Raw genomic sequence first — 23,260 nt, 5'->3', positions numbered from 1 at the left:
CTTTAAACCATGGTAGATGGACTGCGATTCCTCCAGGAAGGCAACGTACATGACCTTAGCCATCATGATGGAGGATTGTCTGTCCTAATTAAAAATCCCTGCCTTTCTTGTGTGCCCTCAGTGCTCTGAAAGGAGCATCTACCTCGGCTAGCATGGAAAATCCAGGGGAGGGCGGATGACCCTCACTGGCCCCCTGGGCGTAAGGGCCACCAAGTCAGACGTGTACATTGGTGAGGCCAGCAGAAGGTCTATCGATATAAGCCTGCCACTTCTTCTGACTCTATAGAGAGCAGAGGAACCACAAGTTTGATGGGGCAGGAGTATGGCTGACATATGGGACTGCTTCTGCCCACCAATACTTTAAATATGGTCCTTTGTCTTTACTTCCTTAAAGATGTAAAGATCCAGAGGAACCACAAGTTTGATGGGGCAGGAGTATGGCTGACATATGGGACTGCTTCTGCCCACCAATACTTTAAATATGGTCCTTTGTCTTTACTTCCTCAAAGATGTAAAGATCCAACAAGCTGATGCTATGTTTATTTGGTAAGGAGCAAATTTCTGTAGACGGTTTCTAGTTACATCACTCTAGATAGTGATTTAGACGTGTTCCATTGCCCTTTCAGAAGATTCAAGTATTTCTCATGCTTGGATATTTGCTCCAAAATCTCAATCGGTCAGTACTTTGAATTGAGCGTTTGGAAGGACGCAAGATACTTGTTCTTTCAAAAAACTCACCAACTGTGAGTGAAAAGTTAGACATATGTTAAGATGGAAAAGAGTGTTTTTGTAGTTTATTACAAACGCGTTCTGTTTTTGGTTTCAGGTTCATTGAATTCATTGCATGCTCTATATTAAAGGAACATCAGTAGTTTGTAAAGTTATAACAGTCAGAATGTTAAAATTTAAAATGTAGTCATTAGAGGGAACTTGGATGAAAATAAATAATTATATATCCAAAGTGTATTAAATAAATAAATAACCCATCCAAAGTGTTGCACCCACTCTAATGGGGCAGATGTTTCCGTAAGAACTCAATTATTGACTGTCCATGGTGGTTACAGGATCAAATAAACACAGATAAACCAAAAGATAAATAGGGAACCTTGTGTATGAGAGTGGATTCAATAACTATTTATTACAAATATTAAGTGTTCCTTCAGACTGTGACTAGTGGCCCGCTCTGTCGGCAGAGACCAGGCTCCTGCAGCTCACCAAGTTGGCACAGGCCAAGACTCTGCCCCACTTGGCGGAGAACCAGCTCCGCACTTAAAGATTCCTGCTTGCATGGTAGAGATTTCAATGCCTTCCGGTACAGTCACCAGTACGGTGAACGAACTGATGGTAGCAGAGAATGCCAAGTGGTCGTTTTTTTCTAACGCAAACTCCCAAAGGAGGAATTGGTTCAAAAATACAAAAAACACGGCAGTGACAAACACTAAGTTTTCTCTGTAAAGGAAAGACCTCTGGGTAAGGGTTTCCACCAGATAAGTTGGCTGAGACTCCACCAGCATAAACCCAGTAGTTCCTCTACCTCTAAAACGGATGGGGAACCTCGAGAATGGCAGACAGAGCATCCAACATTTTATGACAGAGACCCCCATCCGCCAAGCGAATTGTGAAATTGCATTCTTACTTTTGCTGGAGTGGCTCCTGTGGTTTATTTCATGTTCTACTTTCATTTTGTGAGCGAAGCGATGTACGAAGACTCCGCAAAGTTAGAAAAGGAATCCAAAATAGAATTTACATCTGCAACTATTGGTCTACCAGGAACGTAAGTGGCATCTTCATCAGCCGCGGCCTGTGCAGGTAAGAGCGGTGTGGCCGGGTGGGGGAGATTTCGACAGATGATAACGAAAGAAAATTAATTATCTATTTAATTTTCCCTTGTGGTCGTCTGTCGAATACCCCCCAACCCGACTGCACCGCCCCACCGCTCTTACCTAAACGGGTCGCGGCTGCTCTTTATATATTTTTGGCAGGCTGCAGCTATCAAACGTTACGGCGCATTAGATGTTCATCAGTGTCGAGATTCAGTGGGTGCCGCCAGAATCCTGAAGTGCAGTACATGCATCTAGAGGTTTGAAAAGTAGTGGACTCCCATGATGTGGGTGGGATGCAGCGAAAAGTAGATGGGATTTTGGAAGACAGTGTGAACAGTGGCAGCCCGCACGGCTCGTGGGTGGGCTAGCGTGGGGGAGAGGGGGCAGGGAAGCACAAACTTGAGGGGCGCAATATTAAAAAAAATCTAAAAAAATAAACACTTACCTTGCCGCTGGGTCCCACGTCTCTGTTCCAGCTCTCCTCCGTCAGACTCCAGGAACAGGAAGCAAAGCTAGGCTACCCCGACCAATTACAACGCTGCAATGCAGTGTTGTGATTGGTAAGCACCCCGGCTCCCCTGACCAATCAAAACGCTGCAATGCAGCGTTGTGATTGGTCTGAGCGTCGTGGTTCGACGCTCAGCCAGGGAATGGGGGCCTGGGCATGTTCTCCACGCAGGCTGTAATTCAGCCTGTGTGGAGAACAGGGAAAGTTTGCATGACAGTTTGACTGGCCCCAGTCATGTGTAATTAGGAGTGGGCAAACCACTCCTCCCCTGCCCTGCTCCCAGAGCAGAGCCACCCAACCTGAAAAGCAGCACGAAAACATAAAATAATAATAACTCAAAGTTATTATCATTTTATGTTTCCTTTATTTGCACTGCTTAAAAGCAGTGGGGCGACGCTCCTGTGCCATAGTGGAGGAGGCGCCACTGAGTATGAACCCCCATCATTGTATGATGCAGGGGAGTCCCCAGTGTTTTGTCCTGGTGGAAAAATACTGCTTACCAACAGAGTGGGCAACAGTGGATCTGCCTACTGTTTTGAGAAACATAGGATAATTGTGGGATACAGTTTAAGTCTGCTAGGGGTCTTGTGAGGATACACAGGCCTCTCCCCACGCATTCCCCTCCCTCTGCTTCCTGTTAGCTGTGGATGCCCCCAGTGTTTTGGGAAACAGTGGATTCTGAGAACAGTTTATGTCCATAAAGGTTTTGTCAGGAAGTACATGCCCCTGCACCCCTTCCACTTCCCACACAGGTTTAGCCATTGGATGCCACTGGTGTTTTGGGAACCATTGGTATTGCAGTACAGGTCTGGGACTTCGAGTCCTAGTGGACATTCTGTGTTTTGGTTGGTAGCATGTGCACTTCCGGCATTTGGGAAAGCACTGGTAGCTTAACAGGGTTCTGAAAAGCAGTTGATGTTTACCTGGATTTATTTAAAGCAATGGGTCACTTCCAAGGTTCTGGAAAGCAGCGGAGGCCCTAAGTGATTTGTGATGCATCTGATGTATGTTTAGCATTGTCCTTGAATGAGGTGGATAACGCAGTGTGTCTGGGTAATGTTGATGCCCCCAAGCCTTAGGGGCGCATGCCTCTGAGGTTTGGGATGTATTTCATGCTCCTTACCCGCCTCACCATTATTGGCAGTGAATATCCCAATGAGAGCTAATGTAAAAGAACAGCCCCCCCCTCCATAATATCAGAAGACGTGAACAATGTTTTGGGGTGCAGTAATTGATATTCAGTGCATTACAGTGCATGCAAAGCCACTGACATTTGCTTCAGTGATCCTATGGTCATTGTATGGGATTTGCTTCAGTGATCCTATGGTCATTGTATGGGATTTGCTTCAGTGATCCTATGGTCATTGTATGAGATTTGCTTCATTGATCCTATGGTCATTTTATGGGATTTGCTTCAGAGATTCCATGGTCATTGTACCAGGGACCTAAAATGTAATTTAAGCTCTGTTTATAAACGGAAAAATGCACTGTGCCCCCTAACTTTCTCTCTTTTTTTTATTTCCAGAATAAAATTGTGGATCATTGTGAGACACTGCAGCTCAAAACTGCTGGGATTGAGAAGTACGTGGCAGAGGTGCTGCCGGGAAAGAACCAAAGCGTGGCAGTAAGTTTTCTCTTGCTCCGGCTTAGGGGTTGCAGCTCTTCTTATCTTTTAGTGTGGAGGGAAAGTAATCCACCCAGGTCCCCCGCTCAGAGAATGAACCTGTTGAAGGCCCACAAGGATACAATTACCCTGGGAGACCATTTGAGTCCTGTGTGCCTTCAGTATCCTCTTCCAGTGGACTGAGGAAGTGGTAGGACGAAGCTTGTGTGAAGAACACAAAGATGCCATTGTCAATGACCCGACTTTGCCATTCGATACATAATGAAGGCGATATCTTCTTGCTACATACATTTGCTTCTGGTGTTAATTCAATAACCAGTTGATGATCAGCCTAGTACTGAAAAGGCAATTCTGGTTCCTGATGAATGAATGAATGAATGAATGAAAACAGTTGTAAAGAGCACCATAGATGGCAGCATCGCTAGGTGCTCACCATGAGTACAAACAATTTCTGGCCAAGAGCAGGTTTACATAATCGCTGGTGAAGTGTGTGTGCAGAGGCATATGCTTCTCCATGCAACAGTCAATGTATTTGTTGCTCCGGCAAAGCCATCGCCAGACCTACTGTGTTCTGTGAACATTGATTGTGCTTTTGGCAGTCCCCTTCTAAAAGTGACTTGCTTGCTTCAGCACCCTTCAGCCTTTGGCTTGAAACATCGCCAAACACATCTTTCCTCAGCCGAAGAAGTAATTTAGTCTCAATGTAATTTGTGCTATTTTCTGGCTGTTTGGAGGTATCCTACCTCCTCCAGGTATTTCATTGGCATATATGATGTACTATTTACATCTTACAACTGCACGTAACCAGCACACTTTTTGTCACATTCAATACTTTATCTCACCCGTGTGCTTTATATGTTTGGACCATTAATTTTCCGTTTTCAGCAGTTGCTGTTTTTCAGATCGTTTTGTCAGTGCTCGAGTGTGGAGCTCAGGTCCGCCTTTAGGGCGGTGTGACCAGTGTGGCCGCACTGGGCGCTGACCTGGAGGAGGGGCACTGACCTGGGGGGGCGGTGTGTTGAGCAATAGTTTATTCTGCCCATATTCAAAAAAGGCTGCCCTCTCTCACCCTCTAACTAGAGGCCGATCAGTTTAATTGATATTTCCCAAAAACTCTTCGGGCGGGTACTCCTGGATCGCCTTCAGGGTTGGCTGGAAGAAGAACAAATATTAAGCCCCTTCCAGGCCGGCTTCAGATCAAACATGTCAACCATAGATCAGATATTCAGACTACAGCTACTTTTCTGGAAAACGGTGACTATAGAGGGTGGCAACCTCTATTTAATATTTGTTGCTGTGAAGTCGGCTTTCGACCTCGTACCCAGGGAGAAACTCTGGAAGGTGCTGAGTGACCTCGGGATCCCTCCCTATCTCTTAAATGGTATGGAGAGGCTCCACTTGGAGAATTTTGCACAAGTACGATGCGGAAAACATGGGGAACTCACTTCCCGTTTTCCTGTCCAAAAGGAGGTACGTCAGGGATGTGTTTTAGCCCCTACTTTATTTTGCCTTTTTATCAATGGTCTTATCGACCATCTTAAATTAATAGAGGACAATGATGCATCCAAGCTAGCTTCGGGGAAGGTCCCTACGCTGATGTTCGCAGACGATACCCTGCTACTTTCAAAATCACCAATGGGTATCCAAAGCACACTAGATGGTTTCGCAAATTTCTGCAAGCTACGAGGGCTGGAGAACAACTTAACAAAAACCAAATATATGGTCTTCAACCCTCCTCATACGACCCGTCCAAACCCTTCCCGACACGGCATTCCTTTGGAAAGAGTTAAGATATTTGACTATCTGGGAGTTACCCTGTCAGAGCATTTTGAATGGGGTCCACAGTTGGACAAAGCAAGACTCAGGCTAATCCAGACAGTGGGCGGTATAATGAAATTGCACAGAACTTCAGTTTTTAAACCAGCTGCACCTGTGGTGGAAATCTACATAGCACAAGCAAGGGGCGCCACCTATATGGGGTGGAGCTGTGGGGAACTGTCCTACCACTAACCTGATGAAAGTGGAGAACAACTTCATGCGTCAGCTTATAGGCCTACCCTGTAGCACCCCCCTTACACCCCTTCGTATGGACCTGGGTATGAGACCCCTAGACGAAGAAATCGTCCTGAGACCTCTAACTTTCTGGCGAAGGATGTGGGTGACCCCATAGTTGTCTGTCTATAGGGGCGAGCTTATCGAGCTCTTATCCATCTGCACCATCAAGAAAATTCCATGGCTGTGTCACATAAGGGATCTTGCCTTTAAGCTAGGCAAGCCAGACCTATGGAGATCACCTGAGACATCATGTGCTACGATCTCTAGGTTGGATCTAGTCAACTGCTATAGAATAGCCAATCTAACGTCCAAGAAAGTGCCTCATGTGGTCGTTTAACAGCAGAATTTCTGCTAGTAAAAGATGTATACAGCAAGGAAAAATTCTGGACCTTATTCAACCCCCATTGGCCAGGAAATTGTATGTGCAATTTGGACTAGGGACTCTCCCACTATCAGTGCACACTAGTAAATGTGTGAGAGAACAAACAGGTGAATGTCCTGCATGCAAATAGAAGGAGGAGTCTGAACTACACGTCCTGCTCCTCTGTCCTGCCTACCGGCTGCCACGCAAGCGTTGGTTAATCCAACTATGCAAGAACCTGGGCTTTGTGCGCTGCATAGAGGCTTACAGAGTTTTAAAGTATGACACCCACCCACCAATTGTCTTTGCTGTATCACGATTTTTAAACTGTATGTGGCACATTCGGTGGGCCTATTTAAAGTAGACTCCAGGGGGAAAATCAAAATCCAGGAATTTTAGTAGGACGAGCAATTTTGTACCCATGCTCTGGGCATTTTATCATAGTCCTATATTTTTATCCTTGTAAAAATTTAGACTGCATTCCATCACAGGATGGCTGTTTTTATTCTCTTTTTAAATTAGTTATGATAGTACTATGTATAATATTTACATCCCTGACGCACTCCCATGCATTGTGTGTTTACTTTTTTCCCCTCTCATTTGTGGGACAATCATTGTATAAGAAGATGTTGTTTGTTGCCCCAATTGTTAATTATAAGTGTATATCATCTCTTTTATTGTTTGTACTTTTATGGCTCTAGCGGCCAAAATAAAGTTAAATAAATGGGGAAAAAAATGGCAATAGTTTATGATTTAAAAGCACCTGCTGCAGAGTTCCTTGTGCAGCCAGCTTTCAGGCACCAATAAAAATGTCAAGATAACTATTGTGATTAAAGTTCCTGCTAGAGAGAGAGAGATCAGAGTTTTGTCTAGAGGCAGTTTTGACTAGGCCATAAAGTAGCTGCAAAGAACAGATCTGTGTTTTATGTGAATAGCTGAGTGGATTGGTAAAGCCAGCCTTTACCAGCGCTTTAAAACAAATGAAATGCATGTGAGAAAAGGGCTATGGAGAGATAAGGGACACTTTTGCCGGGTGGTAGTGAGGGAATCAGATGAGGTGGTCATGGGGGATGTGGGGCATCAAAAAAGATTGTTGCACCGGATGCCACCAGTGCTAGAGCCGACCCTGGTGTAGCTGACTTTGATATGACACACCACTGGCATGTTCCTTTTCAGTTCTGTTTATCCTGACCTCAAGATGGTGAAATCTGGTGGGATCAGCAACAAAAGGCCAGATTTTGCCAGACTTCGTGTGTGTCTCATGGGACCATTCCAACTGATCGGCAGCATGGCTGCTGTTCCTTTCTGCACACTCGGCAGCTCTTTTCAACTTGCCGCTGGTGCACTGTCGCTGTTTAGCAGGTTGTCAGCCAGAATATCTCTAGCAAGATTATTGTCTTACACAAATATTTTATCCTAAAAATCGTTTACAAAAATATCATCCCACTGGGTGTCGATTTTCTAATAAAAATGGTTAAAAAGTTTTGTAAACGATATTTAGGACACACTACTTCTGTCAGACATTAATTTTGGATAGAGTTTTCTGGTTCTAAACCCTACAGCACGACTGACAGGATGAAAAAGAGCCACTACTGCTGTTCAGTGCCCTCAGTGATCCCTTTCATCCTACTGCTTGTTAATAAACATTGGCAAAGCCAATGGTTCTGGTTTATAACTCAAAATGCAACTCAGACTTATTATCTTTGCCAAATGTTATTTCTGAATGCTCAGAAGTCTGTGCTGGTGCTACCGAAAGAGTGCTGAATACCAAGGCTGCATGGTTTTGATTCCCCCTCATGCCTCTTTAATCCACCACCAGATGGACAACCCTTTCCGCATTATCTTACCTTGCAGTTTTCTTTCTTCCCCACTTTCTGCCTTTCTCACTGTTTCCCATCTTTGTCTTTCTCATTCTTCCCCCTTTTGTGTTTTTCTCTGTCTTGCTCTGTATCAAAATTTGATGAGGAAAAGTAAGAGTGAAGTGGACTCTATCTGCAATCACCGGGTCAAATTAAGCACTGTGTACCAATAATACTTATGAGGGGAATCCTGTTTTAAAAATCCTACCAAGTGTCTGTGAATGGAGGGATGGAGTACTAGTACTTAATTTGAGCTGGTGGTAGTCGGTGGGGCCCACTGGCACTCATTTCTGGGACCAGCACTTATTTTCCCTCATCGAACACATCCTGCGATCAAGAGAGGTAAATCGCACAAAGGGGAAAGAAGGAGAAAGAGAAAGACGGTAAAACCGTCACAAAGAGAGAAAGCTGGAACCTGCAAGATTTAGATATAGGGGCAGGAAGTGGCTGGTAGTCGATTCAAGAGGTATGAGGTGGGATTCTAGGATTCAAGAGGAATGAGGTGCGATTCCAGGCTACGCTTCCGTGGTATCAGCGCACCGGTGCCGGATGCAGGCTTCTGAGCAGAGCTTTGGGCACAGTCACTTATTCTTCTACAAATTAAGCACGGTGGAGGTCTGCGGAGAACTGGACTCCTCTATGTCTGCATTCACAATGGCAAAATGCCACTTTCTTCATTGAGGACAGCCTTTGCCCCACAATGGGGGAGAGGATTCCTTGGAAAATGCAATTAGAGGATGATTCTTGAATTTTGTGTTGTGTGCCATTCACAGTGCTTAGAAACTGGTGGAAAACACGGGTGAAATCCCCCCTATAAATAACTACACCACCCCTCAAGAGGTGGGATGCTGCTGGCAATGGTTTCTTGTACAATTCTACAATGGGCATAACTTTTTTGTGTGAAGTGGGTTCACACACGGGACAGCATGCAGTCTCACCAGTACAGCCCGGGCTACAAAGTACCAATGATGGCCCAAAAAAATCCATTCCTGAGAGCTTTTTGTATGTTTTTGTTGTACTCTTGTGTTGAGGTTGCTTTAATAGTTGGAATGTTGGAGAGGCTCCTTCAGTTTTCCCTCATTGAGTTTGGGCACGGCACCATTCAGACTAAACCTAAAATAGTATGCTGCAGCCAAGGCTGGCATCTTGAGCCCTTTCAAGTGCCTTTTTAAAGAAATAATTTGCTTTCAGTTTCCAAACTGAAAGTGAATCATTTCTCAAGTGCTTGCTTTTTAAACTGCCTGCAGGTGCACCCTCCAGGGGCGGCAGCCTGCTTTTGAATACATAGCAAGAAGGCTGATGGAATGCACGGTAATCAATTTAAGAAGTTACTATTTACCGAGCACAGGTTAATATGAACACGACTATGCGGGGAATGGTCGAGTAAGAAGACTTTACTTTGGAAATCAGCTGTGAAGTATGAAAGGGTACATTTTAGTCAAGGAAAATAATACCGAGAAATCCTACAAACTTTTTTTTTTCAGAAAAGAGATTAAGAAACATAAAACCTATATGCTGGCAACAGACCAGATCTGTAAAGAAAGAATTCTGCAGATCCCTGAGAAGTAAAAAGAAAAAAAAAAAGACCAGTGATACAAACACGATTAAGAGCATCAGTTACATCTGAATGCAGACAAATTTCACGGGAAAGTTCATTTTACGTCACTGCGTGTCACTGAGCACCCTGGCGTAAACATGTATATCCATCCCCAAGGAGGATAGACTAACCAAGCACGACCCTAAGCTCCCATCCCACAAAACAGCCTTAGTGGCCTCTGGTAGACCCAAGGTTTCTGAAAAAAGGTGGTTGGGTCTGAAATTCCAAAAATGGCATTTTGAATCAAAGGAGCGACTGGATCACAAAAGGGTTAATAAAACGCTTAATCTCAAGGGGAGACTGACATTTGACAGTGCTATGGGAGATCTAAATAACAAAAGGAGCTGGGATTCAAGAGGTAGCAGAGAACAGAACCAGTTCATTGTTGGTAAGTCCCCATGGTGGAGGTGTCCTTGGAGTAGGAAGGAATTAAGGCAGGAGGTTGTTTGCTCATGGTTAACCACTGGATGCATCACAGTAAAGAACTGAAAGGTTTCCGGTAAGATGGCTGCTGGGACTGGGCTCCACTTGGAGCTGGATGAGGGGAACCACACGTGACGCGGGACCGACCGCAGCAAGCATCACAGCTACGATGCCAGCTCCAGGGATGAAAGGTACCTAGCATTGGTACCAGAGAATCTGCTTGATCAAAGGTCAAGAAAAGTTATTAGCAACGAAGGCACAGTGAAGGTACTTAATCCAAAAAGCCCTGCAACAGCAAGCATAGGTTAAGGCAAGAAGAGAACTCCCTGATCTGTCCAATGCTTACAGGGAGGCCGGACACATGCATGCAGAAGCAAAGGGCTCCCAATTACAAGTCAATAGAAGACTGGTGGTAGCACTGCAATGGCTTCTACTCAGACTATCACTTCCTTTCACTTCAGTTGCTGCAGTCCAAAAACCTTATCAACAAGCACAGTAAGTGCCATGGAGGGAAACAGTCGGCAGTGACCTCTCTTGGCTGTCAAGCGGGTGAAGACTGCATGCGCCCTTTCAGGTTAACATTCAGGTCAATCCTAATTGGAGGGGGCCAAGAACACAGACCTAAATCCAGTTTTCTTAGACACCACAGGATACTACCAACGATTGTTCAAGAAGGTTGACTAAGTAACTGACAAACTCAATACCCTTACCTGTAAAAATGAGTGAAACTTGGTAAACTTGACTGGGGTATTTTAAAAGGCTTTCTGGGGTTTGAAATGGTATACAACTGGAATATCGTGGACGAAATCTTGTCCTACAAAAATATGCAGAAAGTATTGACTACCAAAATATATTATAAGTAGTTAAGTATAGGTTTGCTTAACTTAATTTATATGTGCCTTGATTATGTATCACCACAGGCACCACTGGATAGTTATAGGTAGAAGCATGTTTCTAATGAAAATGAGTTGTTTGGTTTGCTTATAACTCTGGTACCCTTTGATGAATCGTCACTAAACTTTCCCCCAAAAAGTTCATCCACCTTTCCTACTTCCTTCATCATATCAAGTTTCGGGGTGATCCGTCAAGCGGGGCGGGAAAAGGGGGAGGGGGTACAAAACGTGTTTTCCTCATGCTGTTTTCCGTAGGAACATTGAACAGTGATACTGCAAAAATGGCTCAACGAATTAACACAACATTTGCCAGAAAGCTAGATCTTGACACAAAAACATGGGTTTTTATTAATTGGTGTAAATCCATTCAGTAGTTTTTGAGAATTAAGGTTCAAAATGAATGTATATATAGGGACGCGGAACCTCCATGGATGAAACAGATCTAAAACAGTGGTATAATGAAATCTGAGGGGGGTCCCTGCAAGGTGCAGTAAGAGAAGTATTTTGCTCCTGAGGCGGAAGCCGGGAGATAACGCTCGAGAATAATCTTTTAAAAAACTTGCAAATTGTAATTATAATTGTGTTTTACTCACCCTGCTCTTTTGTATTTGGGCATTTCCCCCCTTGAAATCTTCGTGTTAGCTACCCCCGCGCAGCGGATCTTAGCGCTGCTGCGGGATTGAAATCATCTTTCGCCGCCATTCCCCACGAGACTACAGGCCACGCCCACTGCCGGGAGGCCACGCCCCCCTCCCCATAACTATGTGCTTTCCCCCTGCGTGCAGCGGACGAGCGCAGCGGGAGCGCCGTCAGCGCGCCAAAGGCGCGCCCGTCTGCGCCCGTCTGCGCCCGTCCGCGACCTGCCGGGACCAGGGGCCACCCTCCCTGCTCCTGCTCTCACTTATACCTCAGCTCAGTTGTTCTCTTTTAATACGATTCAGTCCATCGCCCCCTCCCTGCTTCAGCACACAATCGCCCTTGGCATCTCTGTCCCTTCGCCCTCCTTGTCTACATCTACGTTGCTCACTCCCCGGTTACACGTTGCTCCCCCTCCTCCCCTTTTTCCCCCCACTACGGCCTCTGCCTACCTGCTAAACACCAGATCGGCTGGTAGGCACCAGTTCGAGCTCTTTAATTTACTGGACACCGAGGCCCCTGACTTTCTGTTTCTCACAGAAACTTGGTTCTCGGCTGATTCCCTCCCTGACCTATTGTCCACTCTCCCCGACTCTTACTACGCCCTTCGGGCGGACCGCCCTGCTGGTAAAGCCGGGGGGGGGGGGGGGGGTGGCGATGATAACTCGCTCCAACTTTCAGTTCCAGCCCCTACCCCACCCTCCCATACTTGGTGTTGATTTTTTAGTTGCCCGCTCAGTTAACCTTTTGGCCCCCCTCACAATAGTTCTTATGTACCGTCCCCCACAGAACATGCTTTCTTTTGTCCCTGCTTTACAGGAACTCTTGGCTACGCTTGTGGTCAATAACTCATCTGTGCTCCTTTTGGGAGACTTTAACTATTGGCCGGACGACCCCAGGGAAGACCAGTTCTCCAAGGACTTCTCGGACACTCTTCAGTGCCTGAACTTCCTCCCCCACGTTCACTCCCCTACTCACGTCCATGGTCATATATTAGACCAAATATGGTCAGCTAGCTGCACTATCCTCTCCCCCACTGTCCTCCCATGCACCTGGTCCGACCACTTTCTGATTTCTTTCTCCATTGAGCTTGAAGCTCCAGAGAAACTCCTCTTGCCCAAGAATATCTCAGCTCGCAATTGGAATCGGGTTGATCTCAACTCTCTCGGTGCTTCTCTCGCTTCCTCTCCCCCCGATCTTCTTAACCTTTCCCTCGATCTTCAAGTAGGCGCCGTGAATCATTGGCTGTCCTTTTCCTGTGACCTGGTTGCCCCTCTCAGGAAAGTTAAGGCTTGTCGCCCCCATGACGCCCAAAAATGGTTTACGGATGAATTGAAAATTCTTAAACTGGACCTTAAGCGCTCTGAACGCCATTGGAGGCGCAACTACTGTCCTCCTAAATACAAGTCTCTTCTAGCTAACTATAAGAGGGCCAACCCTAACCTTATCCCCTCCCAAGCTCTTTGTTTATCCCTGAATGATTTTTTTTTAGAGAAGATTGCGAAGATCAAATCTAACATCCCTTCAGTACCTTCGCCACCCCCTTCCCCTGCTCTTCCCCCACCCTCTTCCTCCCTTGACCAGTTCCCCCCCCACCTCTCTGGATTCCTTTCTTGAGTTACTCCAGAAAGTGAAGTCAGGCTCCCCGGCTATGTTCCAGCTCGCATTCTGAGAGAGCTCTTCACTCACTGCCCTGACCCCCCACTTTCCCTTCTTAATGCCTCTATCTCCTCTGGCCTAGTTCCGAAATCCTTCAAATCGGCCATAGTCTTCCCCATTTTAAAAAAGCCCGGCTTAGACCCTCCCTCCCGTCCAACTTCAGACCCATTTCCCTTCTTCCATACCTTGGGAAGATCTTAGAGAGCTATATTACTACATGTCTCTCCACTTTCATTGAGGACAACCATCTCTTGGCCTCACACCAAGCGGGATTCCGCCCGGCCCACTCTACTGAGTCAGTGGTCCTGTCCGTTCTAGACGAACTAAAGAGCAAGGCTGATTCAAATCTACCCCAAGCCTTGGTGCTCCTCGATTTGTCCGCTGCGTTTGACACGGTCGACCACTCTATCCTTCTCGACCGTGTCCGCGCAGCGGGCCTTCGGGGCACTGCCCTCTCTTGGCTCGCCTCTTTTCTTAAAGAACGGACTCAGGCGGTCCATCTTTCTGGTCTCACTGCCCCCACCCGCTTGGTTCCATGCGGGGTCCCCCAAGGCTCCTCTCTGTCCCCCCTTCTCTTTAATCTCTACATCCACCCCCTTATTCTTTCTCTTCTTGACATGGGGGTCTCCGTGTATAATTATGCGGACGACCTCCAGTTAGTATTTGATCTTTCCTCTCCTTTTGATTCCCTACCTAAATTCCACTCTACCCTAGCTTTCATCTCTGAGTGGATGAACTACCACCAACTTAAACTCAATCTGGACAAGACGGAGTTGGTTCCGACTGGCCCTACCACCTCCCCCTGGTCTGCCGCCTTTTGACCCTCCACCTTTGCCCCCCCGCCCACACCAGCTGCCTCTGCTAAGACCTTGGGCATTAAAGTCAGTTGGGACCTCTCCATGCATGCCCAGATTAGTTCAGTTGTCTCCTCCTGCTTCCTTTCCCTCCGGATCATTCGGAAAGTGTCCCGTTTCTTTTCTTCCGATGCCCTTAAACTTATTATTTTGGCAATGATTCTTTCTCGTCTTGATTACGGGAATAGCCTCTACGTGGGCATTCCGGCCTACGAACTACGCCGTCTCCAGGCTATCCAGAATCAGGCCGCCCGTCTTATTCTTCACCTTCCCAAGTCCCTCCACATCACTCCTGTTTTTAAATCCCTTCATTGGCTCCCCATTTGCCAGAGATCCCTTTTCAAGATGGGTTGCCTGGCCTTCATGGCTCGTGCCCGTACTGCCCCGGCTTTCATTCATTCCCTCATCAGTCCCTACACTCCCAACCGCGCCCTCCGTTCCTCCAATCAAGCCCTTCTCAATGTTCCGCGCTTTCGTAGATCCAAAACTGGAGGCACTAGTTTCTCTGTACTAGCCCCTCGCTTCTGGAACAGTCTCCCACTGTCCATTAGATCCATTCCAGTCTATCTACAATTCCGCAAGGCCCTTAAGACCTTCCTGTTCTCCCAAGCGTACTCCTGCTGATTTCCTCTTGGTAGAACTCCACTCACCTCAGCCTTCTACTTTAGCGCCAGGAAGCCGCTAGGTCACAATGCGCTCTATCAAGAACTTTTAACTTCAACTTCCTTGCTGTACTTATACAACACTGTCACAAGAACATTCTACCGCCTCCCATGTACCATTCCCTATCTCCCCATCTAACAGCATCCTTGATTATTTGGAAAACTATGATCTGAAAAATACAGCAGTTTAAATAAAACATGTAATTCTCTGTGATTTCCTTGCCACAAATCCAAATAACAATATACCTGGCACCCGATGTTAATAGCCAGAATTTCCTGTTACTTTAGGAAAGGGCAGCTCTGAAGCCAGTCACCTCTCCCCCGTCACCAACCAACCCTCCACAAAGACTTGTGGGGAGCATGTAATGCTTCAGCAGACTATATACTTCCCTTCTCTCTGCCACCTTCTGTATCCTTCTCTTCTCCACCACACACTGGAACCTCACAAACATATACCACCTGCTCAGAGCAGCTGGTAAATGCCGGCATTAAATCACATCGAATCGCAGAATTCTGCTTGGTAAATCCGGGCCAACAAGTTATCCCCTATTCCTTTGGGATTAACTTGCAACAGGAAGAATCATGGGCAGGGATTCGTACCTCTAATGGAAATTTGGGACGCCTGGGACTTTCCCAGATAATTCACCTTCACTTATAATGGGGGATATAGGTGGGATCCCTTAGGTCCTCAGATAACCAGATTTCAGCTGAATACTATTATGCCTCAGAAGACCTGGCTATCTGAAGAGGGAAAATAACCAGAGCAATTATCATCCTGAAAGGTGCACGATTATTAGGGAGGGTGAAGTTTTATACTTACCCACAAAGTTGGGCGAAGTTGGAAAACTTTTCTCTTAGTGAAGTTTCCCTACTTTGTCAGAAGTGAAATTAACCTGCTCAGCCTGCTGCTGCTGATGACTATTCCCTGCCGCAGGGTGTCCTGTGGGGCGGCACATCCTACAGCAAGAAATGCCTGCTGAAGCTATCTATGTGTTCAACCAGTTATAGGTTGTGTAGCTGCACAGACACTGCAGGGGATACAGCGCAGTTGATGGCATGCGTTGTAGGCCGGGGACGGTAAGGGCTTCTCAGTGCAGGCAGGGACTCTGGTCTTTGCCACAGATTGGAGGCTTGGAGCAGGGACAGGAGGCAGTTACAGGTAATTATTCCCCTACTTTGAACAGCAGCAGGAATGGATTCTCACCACAGCTAAGGGCTACCAAAGCCGCTCATTAAAAATACAAGCTTCACTGTTCATAATGCGTTTGAAGCATACAAAATTCTGTAAAATTGCAAGTTTGTTGACATTACTGCACACACTACTAATAATTATTTTACTACAATGCATGGAAAAAGAACACAAGTCATTTATTATTATAAGGTTTTGTCTTAAATACCCAAACTCTTCACCATCTTGGGGCTAGCATTATTTTACCTCTAGAATGTCTTGAAACAGGCAACATATATACACTTCAGGGTATTAGTGCTAATAACCAAAACATTCACCACTCTGAAAGCTGCATTCACAGCCGAGAGGTGCCGGGTATACCTCATGTAATGCATGGGTAACAGTTCATATAATATCTCTGGAGGGGGCTCTGGTTGGGACAGGAAGGTCCCCTGAAGAGTAAATGGGCATGCACCCCTTCTGTGAGTGACTCAACTGCATGTGATAACTGGTATTCTGACTTTTTGTGGTCCAGCTTACATGTAGGGGTGGGACGGAGCTTGCGCAGTTCCAGTAGGCGGAATTCCGTGGAGTTACCGGAAAACTCACCCGAAGTTCACGGAGTTCCGAGAGCAGTCGCGGTATTGCCCGGCCACCCCTAATGAACATAAACAGTTAGTGAACGAGGCAACTAACAGGTAGAGCATACTTCCCCCACACATGGCGCTACTGGCTCATTTACAAAGCATCAGTGAAGCAGAATAGGGCCAAAGCTACCTGCACGTCTGCAGAAACACCACACAAATTACCTGGGAGGATATTGATGAGACGATGATGCATTACTAGAAGGAACAGCAATAACTGTAGGACATCTGCTTGGTTGTGGAGGACCTAGAGCAGTGGTTAATTTGTTTATTAAAAAAAAACCCGGGGCTCTCGTCAGGAGGCAGTTTCGAGTACCCTACTGTCTCTTGCTAGCGCTGCCTAACACAGAACCAACAAACAGAGCAGATGTGGCGTAATGGCCAGAGCGGCTGACTTCGGAGCTGGGGAACCAGGTTCGAGTCTCGGCATCAGCTCAACATCTTGTGATTCTGGGTGAATCACCTGTGCCCACCAAAAATGAATGTGTCCTTAACTGGTGCTCAAGCGCCGGTGTTAATGATTAAGTGCCGGTGCTGAGCACCAGAACCCACCGGCTCAAATAAGCACTGACCTAGAGGAAAATAACGTTGTTGTCCCCTCCACCTAACCCTGCTGTTACTTCTTCCCAGAATCACAACCACTGACTGCCGCGCTGTTTAAAGGCCAGTCCAATTTTAATGACTGTAATTCACCACATGGGGGCCCCTGGGGGCCGTTTTTGTTACAGGGCCGTTTTTGCAGCATAGCTGAAAAATCGTCCCTGTAACAAAATTGGCCGAAAATCGGCCCTGGCAAAGAGCTCGGCGGCACCCCCAACCCCCCAGGAGAGCCTGCCGAGCACTTTGCCAGGGCCGGTTTGAGCCTGCCGAGCACTTTGCCAGGGCCGGTTGTGGTTCCCAGTCCGGCCCTGATTGCGATAGAAAACACCCCTAATAAATAAAGAATCCAGTGCCTCTACCGCTCTGTCCTTGGTCTCATGTCTGAGCAAATTGCGGCTCAGCCTTTCGCGAAGAATAGACCTGATAAATAAGTAGTGGTTAATTTGTGCTGGTGGCGGGTACCAGACCTCATTTTTAGGTCTCGCCTGAGCCAGCGCTTTAGCGCTGCTCTCGCGAGAGCTTTTGTAAATGGGGGATCTGGAAGTGCAAACGAGTGCTTTCAGGCCTCCAAATACAGTGCATGTGCGCCGGGCGCGCGCACCATTTGGCAGCCTGCACACCATTTGCTTTCACTTTCGCGGCCGCTTTGATGTTTGATCGCGATCACTTTCACTTTTGCAGCCGCACGGCCGCTTGTTCTAATGTAACCCAGATTGCTTTCCGACTTAAAAACAAACACTCGCCATGTCCTTCTCACCATATTGTTAGAGTTTGTGATGATTTATCAACTCTTTCAAAACGAAGCATCCATTACATGAGATTTATTGTGCACCGGCACATTCCTTTTTCTTATAATTTCAACTTGTTGCTAAAACTTGCATTTCTTGGCTTGATCGTTGTCTGGGATACTTTTGAAGCTCTTAGTTTAAAAAAGAAATTGCTTAGCAAACAGTGCCTGGGTTAACAGTCAATGTTGTAAGGATCATGTTTACATGGGCTTTCTATAATTTATGTGCTGGTTTGCTTCGTGCAGTCTGCCCCACCTTATCGACCCATTAGACAAGCATTTGCAATGCAATAGGTCTCGCATTTACACAAGTTTAAGCAATTGGCAATGTAAATGACAATGCCTTTTATTTATGTTCAAAAAACAAAAATAAAAGGCATTGTCATTTGCAATGTCAATAGCTCAAACTCGCGTAAATGCGAGACCTATTGCATTGCAAATGCTTGTTGGTGATGCAATTTATTTCTCCACATCAGTCTTTGAGCTAGAGAAGGTGAGAGAAGGGCAGGAAGCGGAAGATAGGAAGAATAGTCACAAAGGGAGAAATCGGGGATGGAAAAAACCCAAGGGTGAAATAAAGAGAAGGAAAGCAAGGGCGGTGAAAGAAAGAGGCTGAGTTGGCATCAAGACTAGAAGCCTCTGTTTTTAGCATTCAGCAGCGCCAGTGGCCGGCTCCAGAAAAGAACCTTGGACCGCTACACTTTTTTCAAATTACACATTTTAAATTGACGTGCATGCTTTGCCACAGGTAGCACAGCACGAGGAATTAAACACAGGCTGAAAATTCTTTGCAATATTTAAATTTGTTCATAAATATTTTTTAATTTATTTTAAAATTCTCCATAGTATCGCACTGACAGCTTAGTGCAGTGCCAACTTAGGGGCCGATTCCGATTTCGGCCGGAAGGGCTCCGAACGATGGTCGGAGCCCTTCTGACCGAATAGGAACGTGTCGGCCGGATTCCTTTCCGACCGAGTAATTCAGATGGGCTTGGTCGGAAAGGAATCCGACTCGGATTTCCGGATGGCTGACGACAGGCTCGGAGAGCCTGTCCGCCGTCCGGAAATCCCTCAGTACTCCCCTGGCCTCCTCTTTACGACCGAGGGAGTACGATGGCAGTTTTTCACTGCCTTTTCACAGTCTTTCCGGCACGAAAAGGCAGTCTGAAACTGTCTTTGGGGGCCCCCAGTAGGGCCCCCATGGGTGCGAGGCTGCCGAATGGCGGCCTGCGGGCACCTATGGCGCCCTCTTTGGATCCCTGCACCCTGTGGCAGGCACCTTGGGGTACCGGCCACAAGGTGCAGGGATGAACTGCACCCCTGCTTTTCGCAATGCAAGCATGCATTCCGCTCGGAATGCATGCTTGCATTGTGAAGTATACGAGTGCGACCGAACCCTGTTCGGTCGCATCGTACTTGCAGGGCCGTAACCGACGACAGCAGGTCGGTCGGTTGCGGCTCCTGACCGATGTTGGACGGACCTGAGTCCGCCCGACATCGGAATCGGCCCCTTAGTGTGCCTCCGCTTTCCAAGTTGAATAAGACTCAGAGAACTAAGGCTGAGAAGTCGTGAAGTTAGGTGTGTATTGCTCACATGAGCACTTGGTTGTACCCCATTATGCATCATTCACACAAGGATGTACATCTCTCCTGAGAGCCCCACCCATGGTCTACACACTGTCCACACCTGTGTGCAGCACTTGCATAAGCTGTATCAACCCATGTATACGTATTCCCGAGTGCTCTGTTCAGCCCTCTCACGTGCTCCTGCTGTTTGCAGCCTTAATGTACATTACTCACATCAGCCTTTAATGGTGCTGGACCAGCGCATCCTGTGGCATCACTGGGCGCTTCGCTTCTTCTTTATCACCATCTTACTCTTCTTCCTGCACCACCAGTGCTGCTTCTACTTCCTCTTCCACTTCCATGTCATGGAGCAGGGCCACCTGCTTGGCTCCACGTCGCCCCCGGGGACACTCGGCCTTCCTGTGGAGAGAGTCGGGCCCCCAGGGGAAGACAGGGGAAGCTGATTCCTGCCCTGCCGCAGCACCCTGCAGCGCCCCTCATCCGTCTCTTCCACCAGCAACACATCCTCGCTGTGTTCTTCACTGGAATGTGGACCTCGCTGTGACAACAGTCGCACCACCTCCGTCGTTTGCACCCCCTAACATCAGCCCCAAATGGTTTCCAATAACACCACAGTAAGGAAGTGTGCGTGTGAGGCCACACACAGCGCACTAACATTGTCTACCCTATCCACACCTTGTGGAGTTGCCCGGTTCACGAGAAAAGCCAATCTGCTCCATAAATACACTGTATAACTGGCCTTCAAAACTTTATGATGTAAAAGATGGGGTGAGTGCCCCCCTGGGTAAACTCCGCTCAGCCTGTGGTTGGCAGAGTTTTTGCCAAATTCCGCGCTTTAAGCAGAGCGCGGAGAGGCAAAACCCTGTGAACTTTTACGGCAGAGCGGAGTTTACCACCCAGGCCTACTTACATGCTAATCCAGTGTACCTGTTCATTTATTGTGTGGTTTTGCACCTGATTCTGAGAACCTGGATGGGAGCACCAGGCCTGCGCTTTAGCTGACATGGGACTCTGAACATGTCTCTGAGTTGTCCGCAAGCAGTAGTGACAACTGCCCATTTTTATAATTGTAGCACTTACTAGATCTGTTTTTCTGATTAAGAAGGAGTGGGGCTCCTATTGGCTCCACTCCTGTAAAGTTCCACTTCTAAGAGACACCTAGACCCTTGCACTCACTTCTCGTGTGCAAGCCAAGTGTATGTTGTCCAAAGTGTGCATGGTTGCAGAACATGCATGTGATTGTAAGTTTGGTGATCCATTTTAGGTTGCCTCTGGTTTTACATGGCATAAGAGGGATGTTATGGTGCAGCCTCCCTAGGCAGTGGAAGTATATTGCCTGCACTCATGAGTGGGTGGGTGTAGCCCTAGACACTGATGTATGGGAGGATGGAGATATTGCTGCCTTTAGAAAATCTATGGTGTCTTTTTAGCTTGGGATTGTTGATTAGTCCTTATATAGCACTGCCATTTGGGTTAATGGTGGTGGAATGGGGGTGTCAGTGTGATCCTTTTGTTAGAGGAAGGGGAACCTCTAGGCAGGGCCTGCCCCTTTTGTCTCTCCCTGAGTGCTACTTTAGGATGTCTGATGACAACCAGAGGCATAGGTTTCACACATCATTATTATTGTGGCTACTCTTCTCTAGAGCCAACAACGTCACCAGCTGCTGTATGAGTCATCACCTTTTCCGAAAAATGTGTCTGCGTTGCAGAAAGAACATAAAATATAAAAAAGTATCCACATCAAAGCACTTGCAGGGCATTAGAGTGGGATCAACATCCCACGTCTAAAGTGTTGAGACCCCACTTGGTTTCAGTTCCAAGTTCATCAAGACCATGGAAGGGGGAAAGGGGTATGCCGAAGAACTTCTGAGATCCAGGACTGATATCTGCTAGACAGCTAGTCTCCCACAGGTTGATGGATATCACCTGAAGTTCCCACTTCTTGCTGAAAGAGTTGTGGGTCTGCTTGTAACTTGGCAGCCTGCCTGACATACTAGGAGGGGGAGAAGCACGTCTAACCCTGAGGAAGGTGACTGCCAGAGTAAAGAGAAGCCCTACTTCTAAGATCAAAAGAGAGGTGGCTCAAAAGAGTGGACTGTTTGTGGGAGAGTACCCAGAGTTGGCCTGAATTTACCCATAAGTCTCTTAGCCTCCCTGAGGATTTCTAAGTTCAAGCTGTATGAACCGAACTTGTTCACTGCCCAACCATCAGGGTGCCCACTCCAGTGACTGTTGCTGTAAAAAGACAATGGACTTTTACTGACTCTATCTTCTGTGCAACAAAAACATGTAAACGCACCATGGACCAGAAGATTCAATCCAACCTCTAGCAGTGCAGGGGCCTGCCCGATCAGATCGGAGATCCATTTGAAATCCATTCTAAGGAGCACTATGTCAAAGACGCAATAGAGCTGCTAAAACTCGCTTTTGTTATTTATCTTCCCGTTGGTGTATTAGGTAGCCATTCTTGTGCTTTGTGTTTCTTGGATTAACATGCCTGCACAATTGGGACCCCATTGCTAGTAACTTGTAATCTTTAATGTGACCTGTAACAGGAGTTAGGAGCCCAGTAGAGATTTTGAGTAAAGTGGGAAAACTACAGACCCATCTAGTTTTCCTCTGGGACTCAGGATGCTCAGAACAGCCGAAATTCCAGGAGAAAATGCAGACAAGAATGAGGAATAACCAGAGGAATCAGATATGTATAATCAGATTTTCCGGGTTGTTCACAATTCCTAAGCAAACCCTCTTAGTCCAACTCATAATTGGATGTTTTTTCAGGACACTGGAGACACCATTCTGGCAAGCAAGTCTTGCTTGGGCTTGGAAAAAATGGAAAACTCTCTTAAAGAGGCTCTTGGTCCACATCCATGCATTGCTCTTAATGGATTGTGTGGAAGTCAATTGTTGCTCTGCGATCCAACATGTTTTCTGAATGTCATTAAGACAATGGGAGCATCTCTTTGAATTTAGCCAGAACAATGGATTTGTGGTTCAGCTACATTGACCCAGCCGGTATAACTGATTAGGGATGACTGTAGCGCTTAAATATGATTTTTTTATGTAACATCGGTACTCTGCTTAGTGCTTGTACAGTAATGCTTTGCTCCGTGTTTATCCGGCAGCTCAAGTGCAGCTTGTGCTACAAGCGACATATGCCAGCCTTGACTCGGTTTTCTATCACCCTGTGCTGTAACAATGTGTGTGCATGGCTGTCCTTGAGACTGAGACATGTTGCGCTGGGAATCTAAATATGGTGTCCTTGGTGCCGTAGGAGACCACCCTCCTTCTTTGTCTGCTGTTTCCCTTCCATCCTCTCTTGTACCACAATCCCTCCAGGACTGCTGTTGGGCCACTTGTAAATTCTCTTTAATGCATATGGACTTGGAAGAGACTAATCAGATAGTCTATTTTCCTACCCACTCCTATAGATACATCCTTTGATGTCTAAAATGTATGTATATGCTACATTCATACGTGGTCAATTCATATACATGTTCCTGCTACTCAGGCAAGTCAT

General features: G+C 46.6%; 1 protein-coding gene across 1 annotated transcript in view; it reads left to right on the top strand.

Moving 5' to 3' along the window:
- BSPRY (B-box and SPRY domain containing) overlaps positions 1-23,260 on the top strand; it is a 100,634-nt gene that overhangs the window by 7,841 nt on the left and 69,533 nt on the right. Inside the window, exon 2 of the mRNA XM_085609960.1 lies at positions 3,857-3,955. Within this exon, the coding sequence (XP_085466086.1) occupies positions 3,857-3,955 (99 nt within the window). The remainder of the gene's footprint in view (positions 1-3,856; positions 3,956-23,260) is intronic.

The sequence above is a fragment of the Triturus cristatus genome, chromosome 1_2, assembly GCF_964204655.1.
Source record: "Triturus cristatus chromosome 1_2, aTriCri1.1, whole genome shotgun sequence".
NCBI lineage: Eukaryota > Metazoa > Chordata > Amphibia > Caudata > Salamandridae > Triturus > Triturus cristatus.
The sequence above is the reverse complement of the archived record's forward strand: the minus strand, read 5'-3'. Positions and strand labels throughout refer to the sequence as shown.